The sequence below is a fragment of the Castanea sativa genome, chromosome 6, assembly GCF_040712315.1.
Source record: "Castanea sativa cultivar Marrone di Chiusa Pesio chromosome 6, ASM4071231v1".
Taxonomy (NCBI): Eukaryota; Viridiplantae; Streptophyta; class Magnoliopsida; order Fagales; family Fagaceae; genus Castanea; species Castanea sativa.
Window position 1 is genome coordinate 44,747,424 of NC_134018.1, and position 15,800 is coordinate 44,763,223.

The 15,800-nt window shown below is 34.1% G+C and overlaps 2 protein-coding genes across 2 annotated transcripts; both read left to right on the forward strand.

Moving 5' to 3' along the window:
- Positions 1-4,520: 4,520 nt before the first annotated feature.
- On the forward strand, positions 4,521-8,770 carry LOC142639054 (5-amino-6-(5-phospho-D-ribitylamino)uracil phosphatase, chloroplastic). Its single transcript, XM_075813146.1, has 11 exons — positions 4,521-4,677; positions 4,755-4,874; positions 5,428-5,496; positions 5,644-5,748; positions 6,178-6,232; positions 6,538-6,611; positions 6,819-6,902; positions 7,012-7,152; positions 7,314-7,379; positions 7,962-8,071; positions 8,472-8,770. The coding sequence occupies exons 1-11, from the start codon at positions 4,573-4,575 to the stop codon at positions 8,638-8,640; spliced, it is 1,098 nt and encodes a 365-aa protein (XP_075669261.1). The 5' UTR covers positions 4,521-4,572; the 3' UTR covers positions 8,641-8,770.
- A 1,326-nt stretch (positions 8,771-10,096) lies between these two features.
- On the forward strand, positions 10,097-15,155 carry LOC142639053 (uroporphyrinogen decarboxylase). The gene is made up of 6 exons (XM_075813145.1): positions 10,097-10,436; positions 11,658-11,779; positions 12,483-12,593; positions 12,725-12,913; positions 13,518-13,643; positions 14,515-15,155. The coding sequence occupies exons 1-6, from the start codon at positions 10,313-10,315 to the stop codon at positions 15,028-15,030; spliced, it is 1,188 nt and encodes a 395-aa protein (XP_075669260.1). The 5' UTR covers positions 10,097-10,312; the 3' UTR covers positions 15,031-15,155.
- The last annotated feature ends 645 nt before the right edge of the window (positions 15,156-15,800 follow it).

Below are 15,800 nucleotides of genomic sequence, written 5' to 3' on the forward strand. Positions count from 1 at the left end.
TCTACGGGATCATACAGCTCAATCAATTCATGGGCTTTTATGTATTTTAAGCTTCCATTGCATATGATTGAGTAAGTGCTTTTAATAATGTAAATCTTCTTATCCCACCACAAACCCCAAAGGGGTAGCTTTTCCAATGTTCATGGATCCAACCCTTGTTAGCTTCTTATCATTATTGGTGGTGTCAAAAACATGGACATCTCAGTGTGTATTGTTTTGGTTTTCAAATGATGTTCTTTTTATTAACTTTGTGAATTCATATATGTGTGTGAAACTAATATTGTAGTATTTCAGAATGTTAGGCCTAACAATTTTAGTAAGAAGTTACTAAAATCTAATATTGTAGTATTTATTCTATGTAATTAGAAAGATTAAATATGTTTATTTTGTTATATTCGTTATTTTAAATATAACGAAATTTCAATATCATTTTTCTAAGATTTATATGATAAAAAATTGAAGTTTTTGTTATGCGAGAAAAGATTGATTTGAAACATGCAAGGACGAACCCATGGGGGGGCTAAGGGGGCCCAGGCCCCCGTAGCCCAAAGAAAAAAAAAGATTTTTTTAATGATTATATATATATATATATTTATTTATTTATTTATTTCTAGAGTTGTGTCTCATTATTTAAAAAACTTAGAATCAACTAGTAATTGGTAACTACCCAACTAGTTGTGCCTTGCTTTTAATTTGCCTAACCCAACTAGTGACTACCCAACTCAAAAAACTTAACAAAAACAAAATTTTAAAATACAAAATAAAAAATAAAAAATCTCAGTCAGCCCAATAATAGAGTACTAGCATTAAGTGTTCTAAATAGTAAATATTTAGTATTTAGAACCCCAAATACCAAAAATACTATTGTATGAGACATTTCAAATGCTATATTAAAGTAGAAAAAGCAAGTTTTGGTTTGTGAAAAAAAAAATATTTTTTTGCAACAGTTGATGCTCTTAAGAAATAATATTATTTTGTATTTTTTTGCCTTTGTTGGTAAATGATTGCATTTTAATGTATTAAGAAGCAATGATTTTTTGTATTGATCTTAGTTGATAGTTTGTTAGTACTATATGGATACCTTTTTGAGTTTTTTTTCTTCTTATATTTCGGCCCCCTTAACTTGAAATTCTAGGTTCGCCCCTCGAAACATGGTATTGTTGCTCACATTTATTTATTTTTGCAACAATGTCTTACAAAAAGGGAAAAAAAAAATAAATAGTAACACACAATCAAAAATGTAAAAAAAAAAAAATGTAAAGATATTTGCATTTTTAGTAGGCATGAAACATGCTTATTTATATTAGCCACCATATCATGCAATTTTTAATTTGTAAACACATACACATAGGGCTGTCCAGATTCATCCGATTACTCGATCCACCTGAAGAATCGACCGGATCTGACCCGAAACCGGCCGACCCGACTACTTCGGCGGGTTGGCGGTGAGTCTTCACCACCAGAAATCGATTCCGGCGGGTCGGTTTTCCTCCCTTAAAATCTGAAAAACCCAAACAGACCGGAAGATTTCCAGATTCTGGCCAAAATTTCTAGATCCTGGCCAAAATTTCCAGATTTCGGCCAAAATTTTCCAAAATCCGGCGAAAAAACCTAGATTCCGGCACTATTTCCCTTAGATCTAGTGAGATTTTGATCAGATCTGGTGAAATCTCATCGAACCCGGTGAGATTTTCGTCGGATTTGGCGAAATCTCATAGAATCCGATGAGATTTTTGCCATATCAGTGTTTTTTCCACTGTTTTCTTGCCATCTTGAATCTGACCGACCCGCCTGCCACTCGTTGATGGTCTAAACTGCTCGACCCGATTACTCCGACGGGTCGACGGTGGGTGCCTTTTTTTCCCACTTGATTTCGGCCGGTCGGTTCCGAGTTGGGCACAAACTTGACCCGGACCGACTCGTGGACAACCTTACAAACACATATACTATGATCAAATCACTATATACTATTCATAGTGTCTTTCTATTTTGTCTATAAAATAACTAAAGATTATAATTTCTTATAAGAAATTTTATTGAAATATTTTTTTATACATTGGTAGTTGAGATATGGGATTTGAAGCTTGGATGTCTTTATTGAAAACATTATGAGATGCCAACCAACTAAGATACAAGATTTCTTATCAAAATTTATTGAAATATTGGAGAAAACTAATAATAAGTTGCACTGCACATTGTGCATGAACTTAACTAGTATGGTTAATAGCAATGCATATCAATAAACTCTCGAGTACATTCATATGTAACTGTTCTATGTTCTGATAAGCCAACAAGATCTACGCCTTCCACCCTGAAACATTTTGGAATGAGTGACCGTTCACAGAGGAATCTCTTTTTTTGTGTTCTATGTTCAATTGTTCATAATCTTGCTAGAGGAAAACATATATTCTTTGCTAAGTGCTACTTCTTATTTGGTTTTGGAGGTTTCAAAGCAACCTTTATTGCATCATCAAAAACAGTTCTCACATTTTAAGCAAGAAAGAGTTTTTTTTTTTTGAGAAACAAGCAAGAAAGTGTTAGATCTAAACATTTGTCTAGAATTCGGATCGTTGACGTTATGTTAAATTTACAATAAGCTGTAATAGGGAAGAGAAATATTATTAGCTTGATTCATATATGATTTTAAAAACTTACCTATGCGGCTCACTGTTTTCATTGTATGTATTTTGGATCATGTTTATCAACTAAATTGCAATAAAAGGCCAAAAAAGAAAACAGTTTTTCAATTAGGCGATCTAAGATATTAATTCATGGGTATTAATCAGTGGTGGAGTCATGATTTGGCTTCAGAGGGGGCAAAATTTATATACACTATGCATGTACATTGAAACACATACACATATTACATATATGTTGGGTAGTTGTAAAGGGTTTTTTTTGGGCATAAATAAGCCATTTTCTGTTTTTTTTATAGTAAAAATTCCATTTATAAATGAAAATATTTTTAGTAATATAGTATAAACACCAAATACAACTAATGTAATTTTGTGTTATTTTATAATATCTTAAAATTTTGGTTTATTATACAAAATTTTATGGAGTAGAATAATTATTACATAAAGAATTTCTTTTAGTAAGGACCCACATGGTGAAGTGGAGAATTTACACCAAGTCCCTGGCTATTATATGCATGCCAGGCCAGCCTCCAACCAAATGTACGTGGCAGTTATTTGCTCTTTAAAACTTAAGAGATGCACCTTTTTCTATCCAAAAAAAAGAGAGAAAGAGATGCAACTTTGAGATTAATATATTGTCAAACCAAATACAAACTTTCTCCTTACTAAAATTTAAAAGCCACCCTACTATTTTTTTGGCGGACCAAGGGCAACTGCCCCCTCTTGACCCCTGGCTCCGCCCCTGGTATTAATTGATACTCATGAATAGATTAACATTAATACCCCTGAGTTTAGATCTTTTTCCAATGATTGATTCTTCCCATTGGTTCCTTTACGAAGCTCTGCTGCCATCCATGCTATTGTTTAATGAGAATAAATCAATATTACAAACAAATTCATGTTACCAATAAATGTTGCGACTAGGTGCCAATTTCTCATAATGAATTAGTCAAACTTTAAATCCTAGTTCTTACTTGGTCAAAATACATTTGTCACGACTAGCTTTAGAAATTGTTTTCTTTAGTCCATCAGGGAAACAACCACAACATTAGGCTCCAAAATAGAATGTATATACTCGAAAAACTTAGAGCATTCGCATCAAAGGTGCTATAAAGTTTAATCTTTAGTACCTTAAAAAGCTACTATATCTATTTTAACACGTTACTTTATAATATATCTTATATCAAATTTTCTATTTTTACATATAACCTATTAAATAATATAAACAGCAGGACATATTAATAAAAATATTTATTAAAAAAAAAAAGGAGAGGTATGGAGGAGAGAAAGAAAAAAAAAAGTTGTTATAGTGAACTCTTAGTTGAATGTTAAAATTTTTTTTTATTTAAATATAATATTTTTGATCTAGCATGATTTTAATAGTTTGAGATACTAAAGTATAGCTGTTGCTGAAGGGCTTATAACTGAATTGACACATCTCCTTGCACAAAGTACTTGGAATCTATGAAGAAATAATTCGAGTTGTGGGATTAGCAGCATGTTGTAATTATTTAAAAAAAAAAAAAACTCAAGTGCTTAAAATTTGACTAGTCACTAGTCATCAGTGTGTAAAAATCCTTCCTCTTCATATGTAGGGATGTGAAATGTCTCTCACGTGACATAAGAAATTTCTAATCACTAGTCATTGGTGTATAAGAAATTTCTCTCACGTGACATATTTAGGGATATGATGACATAATGTGTCATGAATCATGGGATTATACCAAGAGAGATTCGGAGATTCGAAAAAAAAAAGAAAAAAAAAAGAAAAAAAAAAAAAGAAAAAGAAGAAGAAGAAAAAACAGAGATCACGTGCCATCCACATGAGTCATACACGTGGAGCCTACCAATGAAATATAAAAAGCAAAAATTGGATTTTGAACTACAAATGAATCCCCAGAAATAGCTTCTTCTACCAGCTTCGTTACTCTCCTAAATGGGCAGTGCCACTTGCAGCAATTTCAGAAGCTCTTCTCTACTTCCATGGAGACCCTCTTCTCAGATTTCACACTCTCTCTACCCTTCAAAGCTCAGATTACCGGTTTGTCTCTATTGGTTTCCTTTCCTTTTTGTTTTTAGTACCGTTTAATTCCATTACCGATTGCTTATGTTTCACAGAAATTAAATCGTATGAACCTGGATAAGCATAATCTGGTGGTCAATAACGGTTGTGGGTTCAATGGAAATGGCCCCCTTAATTGGTTTCCAATCACACCCAACAAGCTTTTCATGCAAGAGGTACTGGTATCTCATTCCCCTTTTAATATATTTATGTATTGGTGGTTATTTTTCTTGTCTATCTGCTTGTTTTTGTCAGAGATTTAAAAAAGTTCAAATTTTTATTTCTGGGTTTGCCTTAATTTGCAATTTTAATCGAAGATATCTTGGTGAACCCAGTTATGTTTGAGAGTAGAGCTTTCTGGGTTGTGGCTTTTATTATTCATGTTTGGGGTAGTGATTTTGAAGAATTGGATATTTGTGCTGACATTTGGTTGTTTACTAGCTTTTCATTCCCCTGTAAATATCTTTCTTCATTGGCGGTTCTAATTATTGTCTTATCTGCTTGTTTTTCTTTCTTTCTTTATTGTTTTTGTCAGAGCCTTAAGAAATTTTAAAATTTTAATTTCTGGGGTTTCCTTACTTCACAATTTTCATGGAATATATGTTGGTGAGCAAAGTTATGTTTATGAGAGTAGAGCTTCTGGGTTGTGGCTTTATTTGCCAATTTTCATGTTTGGGGTTGTAATTTTGATAAATTAGATATTTGTCTTGACATTTGGTTGTGTTTCAGGCAATTGGAGCTGAATATGGAGAAGGTTTTGAGACTTTTAGACCAGATGGGCCTTTAAAGGTTGATGTGGTAAGGAATTTGGCTTATCTTATATGTGTGCTTCTGAGATTTTTCTCATATATCTGTTGAATTCTTTTGCCTTGTTATGCTTGTTTGAGCATGGAGCAGATAGAGCATTGTGTACATCTCACGGTTGTTAATTCTTATTGCAAATAGGATTTTTTGAACGACAGATTGCAAGAAGGTTTTCTTAAACGAATACGCTATGCGATGAAGCCGGATGAACAATATGGTCTTATTTTCTCCTGGGATAATGTGGTGGTAAATTTTCAAACCTTGGCAGTGTGTTTCATGGACTCATTTGATGATTCCCAATGGATTTGTTAGTGGATATATATGGTAGTATGGGAATTATTGTGATATTCAGATGGTGTAAAACAAGTTAATGATGCAAATCTTGAATATATGCCAGTGCTTGACTGCTTTTAAGAAGGTCCAACATCATTATTTGTGTCCTAGAATGATGAGAGTACCGTTACAACTCACAAATAGCCCTCATGCAAGAATAATCAAACAAGTAGAAAATAGGATTCTAAGTGAGCTTCACGAATAAACATAATATTTGCAACAGTCTACAAGGAACCTTGAGCCATAAAATGCTGACACCCCCTCCCCCCCTTTTTGTTGTTACTCTCAATGCATAGAAGCACACGTATTTCCAAAACTCAGTAGATGTATAATGTGTTTCAGGCAGACACTCGAGCTTTAAAGTTGAATGCTTGGAAGCAGCTTGCCTATGAAGAGGGTATGTGATAATCTCTTTTATATGGATTTTTTCTTTTCCTTATTTTTTTTGGTGGTGGGGGTTTGAGGACAGTGAATATCTTCTATTGCTTATAATTCAGCTGATCTGCATAATCGGTGTGAAGAGAAATAACAGTTATTAGTTAAGTTGAATATCTTGTTGAGTTGAATCAAAGATGAATGGGTATTAGTAGACGCATAAGAACAGTTCATTTGCAGACATTTGCTTTTTTAACTCGATCAGATTGAAACCAAGATTTTCTGGCACTATGATCATATATTTGGTTATTTTGATTTCGGTTGCAGGAAAGGAAATTCCTGTAGATGGTGATGTGCAAAGACTGATGCTTCATGCAGGTGCTGATCATGTACTGCATAAGGTTTGGGAATCTATAGTCATTTTAGGATTTTGAACTTATTATGCATATCTATAATATTATGACATAGAGTGTTATCTCAAGAATGCATCTTCAATTATATTAGAAAAAAGTTAGTTTTTTCAGAGATGAAGGCTGTAATTTCTTTTTAGCTGTCAGTTCCTTATTTGTTATATGTAAGATCTCTGACAAGTTTCCAAAACCTTTCAGTTTTTACTCTGCGATGAAGCAGAAAGTGAACTGGAGAGACTGAAGATTAGGTTTTCACAGTTATATTATGAGAATCTTCTCACAGTGAGCACTTGCTTTAATTTATTCTCTGTCTTATGTTTGTGTCTCTGGTACAACAATTTATATTGCCTCTCAGTCATTTTTTTATTATATTTATTTGTTTATTTTTAAGCTTGAACAACCCATGGAAGGGCTCAAAGAATGGCTGGATGCAGTATATACAGCTCGCATTCCTTGTGCTATTGTTTCAAGTCTTGATCGCAGAAACATGGTAGAGGCCCTTGAGCGAATGGAGCTCAAGAAGTATTTCCAGGTTGGTGATCTTTTTTAAAGATTCTTTCTTTCTTTTTTTCCTGCGGAGGAAAAAGGAAAATATTTTAGATTACACGTAATGGTGACTCCCTTTAGAGTTGCTGGAGTGAATGGTTGACCATCACGTATCCTCAGCTAATTGTCATCTTTCTGGAGTTGCAGGCAATTGTAACTGAAGAAGATGGTATGGAATCAATAGCTCACAGGTTTCTTTCTGCAGCTGTGAAGGTATAGTCTCTAAGAAATGTTTAGGATCGCTGTATTGTGAACCCTTTTGAGATCAGAGTTAATATTTTTGTCTTAATAGTTTCTGTTTTTGTTTGTACATTTTCACTTGCTTTTGAAATATCTAGTCTGGAATCATTTTACTAGGATGAGGATCCCTTAGAGTTCAATAGGTAACTCCACTGTAAAGTCCTTAAAATCTTGATCATTCATTGATCAATAAGTGATTTAGATTTTACCATGCTATTAACATTTGAAAAAACATTCATTTTCATTGTTTTGGGATCTATTTGAGTTATTGATGATATGGTGAAATCTAAAACACAATTTTCAAAGAATGGTCAAATTTTTTAGAACTATATGGCAGAGTTAACCTAGGAAATCTAGAGGATTTCAATCCATTTTATCACCTACTTTTATACTGTAGAAGATAATAATAATATAATGGAACTTTGATATTCTTAAATTCAAAATTTGAAAAACTCTCACATTTTTGTCATAGCTGGAAGTTATTGCAAGTAATAAAGGTTGGTTGCATAGCACATGAACAGATTTTTGTTTTTGACTTGCACGCATTCCTTGCAGCTGGATCGGAAACCATCCAAGTGTGTGGTGTTTGAGGATGACCCTAGAGGCATAACTGCTGCTCACAACTGTACAATGATGGCTATAGCACTAATTGGTGCTCACCCAGCGTATGTATTTACAATTCTATGTTGGGAGTATTCAGATGTCTCATAAATTTGGCAAAATTCTGTTGGTTATCCATTGGATTGGATGTATACACAAACATGTACATGATTTTTTCAATAGATACAAAAATACCTAGAAGTTTGATCTGATTGCAATCATTTATAGCATTTTGAAGGAGTCTATATCCATGAAATGAATTGTTATATAGTTCTTCCTCTAATCAGTTATAATTATAATTTAATAAAATTTTTCTGTGTATGCATGTGCAATGAATCCTTGATCTTAAATGTGTTCCCACAAATCTTGCAAGAAACAAAAATCACTTTCCATTCCATAGAGTATAGCTTGAAAAATATATCAAAACCATGTCTCCAGAGATTGATTTGACATTGGAAAATGCAGGTACGATCTGGGGCAGGCTGATCTTGCAGTTGCTGGCTTTAATGAGCTTTCGGTGATCAACCTGCGAAGATTATTTGCTAATAACGGTTCTACGTTCATGGACATGCAAAAACAGATTGTAGAGAAATCTCCACCAAAAAGGAAGCTCACAATAGATACCATTTTTTGATTCACTCTCCACACTTCCTTCTCTAAATTTCTCCTTGTAATTAAGCAGCTGATCATTATCATCCTTTTGTTTTTTTGGTCTCCTGTGAATTTTTTTTGATACAAGTCTAAATAAATTAGATTTTATTCAATTCTTATTTGATTTAGATCAAATTTTGCTGTTGTGGTTCCCCATTCAGATTTTGACCCCTATAATTTAGGTTTTGGCACAATTTCAAGTGTCTTTACTTATTAGAATATTGAAACTTTATGCCTTATTATTGTAGTGACAGCAAATGTGTGAATTGTCTAATGTTCTGTGATGTTAGAATCTTAAGCTATTACCACCGCACACCCTTGGTGCGATGGTCACTCTACAAGTATAAGTGCTTGTAGGGTGTGGGGGGCAAGGACCGGGGTTCAAGTCTTCAGGAGGGAGCTCCACACACATATACACTTAGATTAGGCTAGAGTAGAATTTTATCTTGTATAAAAAAAAAAAAAAAAAAAAAAAAATCTTAAGCCATTCTAGTCATTTAAACGTTTGTTACAGTGAGATGTGAAATTTATAGTGAGGTTTGCTTCTTGTGGTTCAACATAAGAGGTAAGAGTTGAAAGGTGTTTTATCTGTTGCAAGAGTTGGAAGGTGTTTTATCTGTTGCAGGATGGAAATCTTTCAGTGGATTAGGTGGGGACCCTAGGAGATTTATGGCCCGGGCCTACGTATGAAAGGGAGACTATGCAAAGTTTTACCTTCTAAACATGGAGAAATTATAATTTCTCCTAAACATGGCCTTTTTTATAATAAAAAAAATTCTTTTTTTATTGGGGGAGGGGGGTTGATAAACGTGATTCGAATTTAGGTTTTCTTATTTTACATTAATAGAGATTTTACCAATTAAATTACAAAAATATGGTGTATTCCAACTTGATTTTATAAGAAAGTTTGCAATTTATCTCTATCACTTTAATTTTGTATTATTATTAAATTATTCTTGAACCAATTGAAAAGTGAACATTAGAAAGTTATCTGCCCCTATAAAAAAAAAAAAAAAAAAAAAAAAAAAAAAAAAAAAAAAAACCAATCACTCTATTGGGGAAAAAAATGATGGTGTAGTGTAAAATTATCACTTGTATCATTTTTATGGTAGACCAATCACAACTGCATCTTCTAAAAGAAATAACAACTTATCCGCAAGGTAATTAATTACCATCTACCGATTAGACCTATATCATTTTTATGGTAGACCAATTACAATTGCATCTTCTAACAAAAATAACAACTTGCTCCTAAGGTAAGTACTATTTACCAATTGGGTTAAGCGTGTATTTAGTGCATTAGACACGGTAGGATATAGGTAGGCAACATATGCCTGTTCTTATCCAGACTTATTCGGAGGGGAAAAAAAAATATAAGCAAGGTGGGTCCCACCTGAATATCAATGCCCACAAAAATGAAAAATCCTGGAACTTTTTTTGACTACAAGGATGAGAATAGAGATAGAGAGATACTGTAATGTATCCGCCCTTATCTTAATACCTGTCCTACATCTCCTATTGTATTACTATTTTTCTGTCATATTCCAAGCCGCTCACATCTAGTTCTTATTACTTACCGCTACCAAGACAAGCAAAAACAGTCTCTAATGCTTTCTCAGATATGTTGAACTTTTGAATTCAACATTGCCAACACAATGTCTTGCATCTATAGCTGTAGCTCCACAACTTCTTTCTCTGCTCCATTTGTTTCACCCAGAAGCTCCAGATTCGCTCTCTACTCATCAAATTCAAGGCCCCGAATCCATTGTGCCCTTGGAGGTAATTCATATATTTTCTTTTGATAATTTTGTTATATTTCGTTTTGGGTTAGTTTTTAGTGTTGAATTGTGGGTAAAGTTTTGATCTTTGTGAGATTTTCCTTGTTTTGGTTCCTGGGTTTTGTTGACTGAGTGGTTATTCTGCTATTTGGGTTGGTGGGGTGTTAGATTTCGTCACGGTTTCTGGGGAAGCAAACGGTGGGGAATGCTTGAGTTGACTTGGTTTTATGTGGACTATGCTCAATCAGATTACTAGTTTTGCAATTCTTTGAGGAAATTAGAGTGTACTATTCTCAACTGGTAACCATATAAAGAGTACTATGCTCAATGTGATATATGCTAAAAATTTGTGATGTTGTGAATGTTAAAGACATGTTAGCACAAAAAAGCTTATGAGTTTTTCATTTATGAATAGTACTTACAAGGTGTAAGTACTATTTTTTGAATAATTTGACAGTTATGCTCCATGTGGCTGCTCATGGGAATGAATTTGGACTATTCATGCTTGTGGATCCCTTATAATGGACAATCTGTGTACTTTGTTAAGGAAATGAAAAAACTTATGGTCCATATGGATTAAAGGGGGAGGGAGGGGAGTAGAGTAGAGTAGATACGCCCAAAATTAGCCTATTTTTAGTCAACTCTTCTCTACTCTATTCTACTTCCCTCCACTCCCCCTCAATCCAAACAGGCCCTTAGGTATAGTTACTTATGCGCTATTCCTTAGTATCCCAATTGTATTCAACCATGAGATTGCATTGGCCAATGAACTACATGGTTGAGTTTAATTGTCATTAGGGAAAGAGAAATTTTTTTGTCTTGCCTTGGTCAATACAACTAGGTGTTTGAATTTAATCGAGGAACCTAAGGTACAATAACTAAGGCCCTGTATCTAAGTTTTACCTTTAGGGAAATATATTGTCTTATGTCCTAAGAGTTTTTGTCCCTTAACAACCACCTCCTTTTTTTTCTTTTTTTTTGGGTATATATACTTGTAATTTTGATATAACCCAACTGTCTTTGATTTATATTTATTGGTTCAATTCATAAAAACAGTAACTTTATAATTTTATTGGTAGTTTACACATGGACCCAGTAGGTTTTGAACTCATGATCTCTTCCTTTATCCACTCCCACAGAAGTGTCATTTGATTTGAGTTACAACTCATTGGGATATGCTTCTAGTCCATGAGTATTTCTAATTGAAGAAAATTCTATGCAGGGACTGTGGCGGAACCAAAAATTACCACTGCTGCTGAACCATTGTTGCTTAATGCTGTTCGTGGGGAAGATGTTGAAAGACCCCCAGTTTGGCTCATGAGGCAAGCAGGGAGGTACATGAAGGCAGGTTTAAACAGAGATCTTTGGATAACAGTTCTTATGTTCATGGCCCATTTTTTAGAGAATTTATTTAGATGCCTTTTCTATAAAACTCACCTATCCCAAAAAAAAATCATGCCTTTTCTTGGATTTGTATAGCACCAAACCTGCAAATTCAGAATGTCTGAGTTTCTTATACTCTGTGTTTTTTACTTGTTGGACCCTCATTTTATTTCTAAAATGAAGGACCAGAAGTGGTCTTCTCTTTTGCCTCAGGATGAGGATCATATTGCTACTTTGGAATACTTATTCGTTTTTTAGGTGGTCCAACTACTTCATTAGTCACTGTCCTATATTTCCTTAGAATTGTTTTGTTTACTTTACATCCCATTCATCTGTTATTTGTTCATTCTGGTAGGATCTATTCCTTGTGTTGTAAGCTATATTTCTACATAAATTTGGGTTTTAATAGTCTTTTAAGTAAAGTTACCCAGAGAAAGTTGACTGCTATGTCTGATCTGTAGATTACTCAAATTCACAATGTCTGCTTTACCAGATCGGCTGTATTTTGAAATTTCCATAATTTCTTTGTAGTATCTGTTTCTTTTATATCTTTCACTGCTGAGAGAAGGTTAATCCTGCATTCCCTATAGCACTGCAATGCATTTATGACTTTAGTTCCCCCTACATAACTTGGACCTCATTTATTGACAATTTCTTGTGATAGAGCTACCAAATTATCTGTGAGAAGTATCCTTCATTTCGTGAAAGATCAGAAAATGTTGATCTAGTTGTGGAGATTTCACTACAACCATGGAAAGTTTTTAAGCCTGATGGGGTAAGATTCCTTTCTGGAAATCATTCCAACATTTCTTTCTATCTAAGCAATTTCATGTTATACTTCTTTTTTCTCTTTGATTTAGTTGGTTCTTATCTCTTATTAGAGTTCTTTCACACTGATTGTGATAGGTCATTTTATTCTCGGACATTCTTACCCCTCTATCTGGGATGAATATACCTTTTGACATTGTGAAAGGTAAGGGCCCTGTCATATTTAATCCTCTAGGCACAGCTGCTGATGTTGAACAAGTGAGAGAATTCGTTCCTGAAGATTCAGTTCCATATGTTGGGGAAGCATTGACAATCTTGCGGAAAGAGGTACAGTTTGTTTCCATTTATTTTTCACATGTATTTTATTAATTCATTCTAGTATTTTACAATTAATGCCTCCAAGTTCAGTAATGTACCAGTAACATAAGGTGAGGTATTCTTCATGTACTTCATTCAAAAGAAAGGGCATTCTTTCTTCTGTGTTATACCATAAATGGATCATTACCGGTTAATCTAACAGGTGTGGGTTTGATATTTTCTGGAGAAAATAATTAAAGACCTCTCATGTGGTACCCTGGGAAATGGAATTACAAATTAGTGTATGAATCCTCTTGCATGTAACAATATTTAATAAGCATTGTCTGTTGTTGTTTGTCTATTCTGAGTTGGACTCCATAAACGGAGATGGTGAACAGTCACACCATTTCAATTTACATGCTAAAGTATGACTGTTTCTAAAGATCTGTTCTATGAACTTAAAACTTTTAATGCTAAAGTATTACTGGTTCTAAATAACTGTTCTATGAACTTAAAAACTTTTTGTTATCCCATTTGTCACTGTATTAATGTTCTTATGCCTTTTTTTTATGTTGTTTCATAGCCAATATGAAATTTTTTTGTGTAATATTCATCCATATCTTTGTGTTCCCAGGTAGATAATAAAGCAGCAGTTCTAGGTTTTGTTGGGGCTCCATTTACCCTGGCATCATATGTGGTTGAGGGCGGTTCATCAAAGCACTTCGCAAAAATAAAGAGATTAGCTTTCTCACAACCCAAGGTAGTTTTGTTCCTTTTTTTTTCCAGCTTTCTGGGACCTGGAAAGGTCCACAATAATGACATACTAGCTGGGACGATACTTGCAATATTTTTCAGTGGGATGCTATTTTGGTTTGGGATTGATTGTCAAGTGGGGTTTAGTTTCTAGTAAGTCATGCAGCCATAACGATTGTAATAGTCATATTGTTAGTTTAGGTGCTCTAGGTGCTCGAAAGACATCATAGCTAGGCCTGAGTCTTGGGTACTAGTTATTCTTTTTTTAGCATAGACAGGTATACAGAATTGGTCTGTGACTAATATGTCTTCTAGAATTTACCAGATCTCTTCTAATGGCTGTACTAAGATTTGACACTTACGATCTAGAGCTAATTTACTTAACAAAAAGAGAAGAGGGGGGAAAAGAAAAGGCACCCATCAAATTTTAAGACTATTTAATTATGTAGATACAAGCCATTTTCTCACTTGAAATTTAGGCATTTTGCAGATAGCCATTTCAGGTAGGCTTCCAAATACACATTTCAAAATATCGAACCATGTGTTATTCATTATCCAAACCTTTTGCACTATATTGTCGTTCTTGATAATAGGCTTGTTATTGTGACTGCGATTATAACTAATTAATTGTGGCCACCTCTCATATGTGAGGCAACTACAGGTGCAGTTCCATTTTGGGAGAGGCAGGTTAAACCTATGTGAAAAAATCCGTCCGGTATATGTGGATCATATAGGAAACAATATATTTGATAAAAGAAAATATATAAGATTATCTATATGTTAAGAATCCATTATTTCTGTATTGAGGAGGCAGTTCTACTTTTTGATCTTTTCTCACTGATGTTAAGCTTTTATTTGATCTCTGATTATTTCTACAGGTCCTTCATGCATTACTTCAGAAATTTGCGACATCAATGGCAAAATACATTCAGTTCCAAGCTGACAGTGGAGCTCAAGCTGTTCAGATTTTTGACTCATGGGCCACTGAGCTTAGCCCAGTAGATTTTGAAGAGTTCAGTTTGCCTTACTTGAAGCAGATTGTGGACACTGTAAAACAAACCCATCCTGATCTCCCCCTAATCCTGTATGCAAGTGGATCCGGGGGCTTGCTTGAGAGGCTAGCTTTAACTGGTGTTGATGTAGTTAGCTTGGATTGGACTGTTGATATGGCTGAAGGCAGGAGGCGATTGGGACCAAATATAGCGGTTCAGGGTAATGTGGATCCTGGTGTTCTTTTTGGTTCAAAGGATTTTATCACCAACCGTATCAACGATACTGTAAGGAAAGCAGGGAGAGGGAAACATATTTTGAACCTTGGTCATGGTATTGTTGTAGGTACACCTGAAGAGAATGTTGCGCATTTCTTTGAGGTTGCTAAAGGACTCAGATACTAAAATCATATCTGGGGTAGATTAATAGTTTTCTGCATGTTGGAGTTTTTGTAACATTAGTTTCCTTTCCAGCTCCTGATCATTCATTTGAATATTAGTGCCCAAATAGTGGAGAAAATATTTGAAAATGATTATTTTAGCAGGTATAATTCCTTGTTACCAAGTTAGGGCTTGGATAACCTTGAGATAAAACCGGATGGTTGAATTAAGTTGGTGAGCTTAAGGTACACGATTGAGTTTAATTTACCGTTTAATTGGAGAATCTATGATACAACACTTATAATTTATGCTATGTTTGGAAGTTTTGAGAGAGGAGAGTAAAGGGAGGGAGAGTAGTGGAGAAGAGAGTAGAGGGGAATGGTTATCTTTCATCTTTTTTGGATGTTTTTAAAATTAAGTAAGGGGAAAGAGAATAATTAGTCTTTTCATTTGTAATTTTATTAATATAGTAAGGGCAAATTTGGTAATTCATTTGGTTAAGCATTTTTATGCTTCACTTTCTTTTCAAATCTCTCTAATTTGAGGGAATTAAAAATGAAGGGTTGGAAGTAGTTTAAACTCCTTCAAAGCCCTCTTCCTCCTTTCTTAAAAAAAATTCAAACAAGATAATTTAATTACTCTTCTTTTCTTTACTTTACTTCCCCTTCTTTTTCCAACATCCAAACATAACATTAAGGAATTGTACTTAAGTTATGTACTATATTAAGTATGAGTGCTTGTGGGTTTTAGGAGGTAGGATTAGGGTTCAAGTTTTTATGAGGAAATTTTACACA

Excerpts from the sequence above, each read along its gene's own strand:
- LOC142639053 (XM_075813145.1), top strand. The coding sequence starts at position 10,313 with ATGTCTTGCATCTATAGCTGTAGCTCCACAACTTCTTTCTCTGCTCCA. Across the intron at positions 11,780-12,482 it reads AAGCAGGGAGGTACATGAAG|AGCTACCAAATTATCTGTGA; the intron begins GCAGGTTTAAAC and ends TTCTTGTGATAG. Across the intron at positions 12,594-12,724 it reads AAGTTTTTAAGCCTGATGGG|GTCATTTTATTCTCGGACAT; the intron begins GTAAGATTCCTT and ends TGATTGTGATAG.
- LOC142639054 (XM_075813146.1), top strand. The coding sequence starts at position 4,573 with ATGGGCAGTGCCACTTGCAGCAATTTCAGAAGCTCTTCTCTACTTCCA. Across the intron at positions 6,903-7,011 it reads ATTATGAGAATCTTCTCACA|CTTGAACAACCCATGGAAGG; the intron begins GTGAGCACTTGC and ends TTTATTTTTAAG. Across the intron at positions 8,072-8,471 it reads CTAATTGGTGCTCACCCAGC|GTACGATCTGGGGCAGGCTG; the intron begins GTATGTATTTAC and ends TGGAAAATGCAG.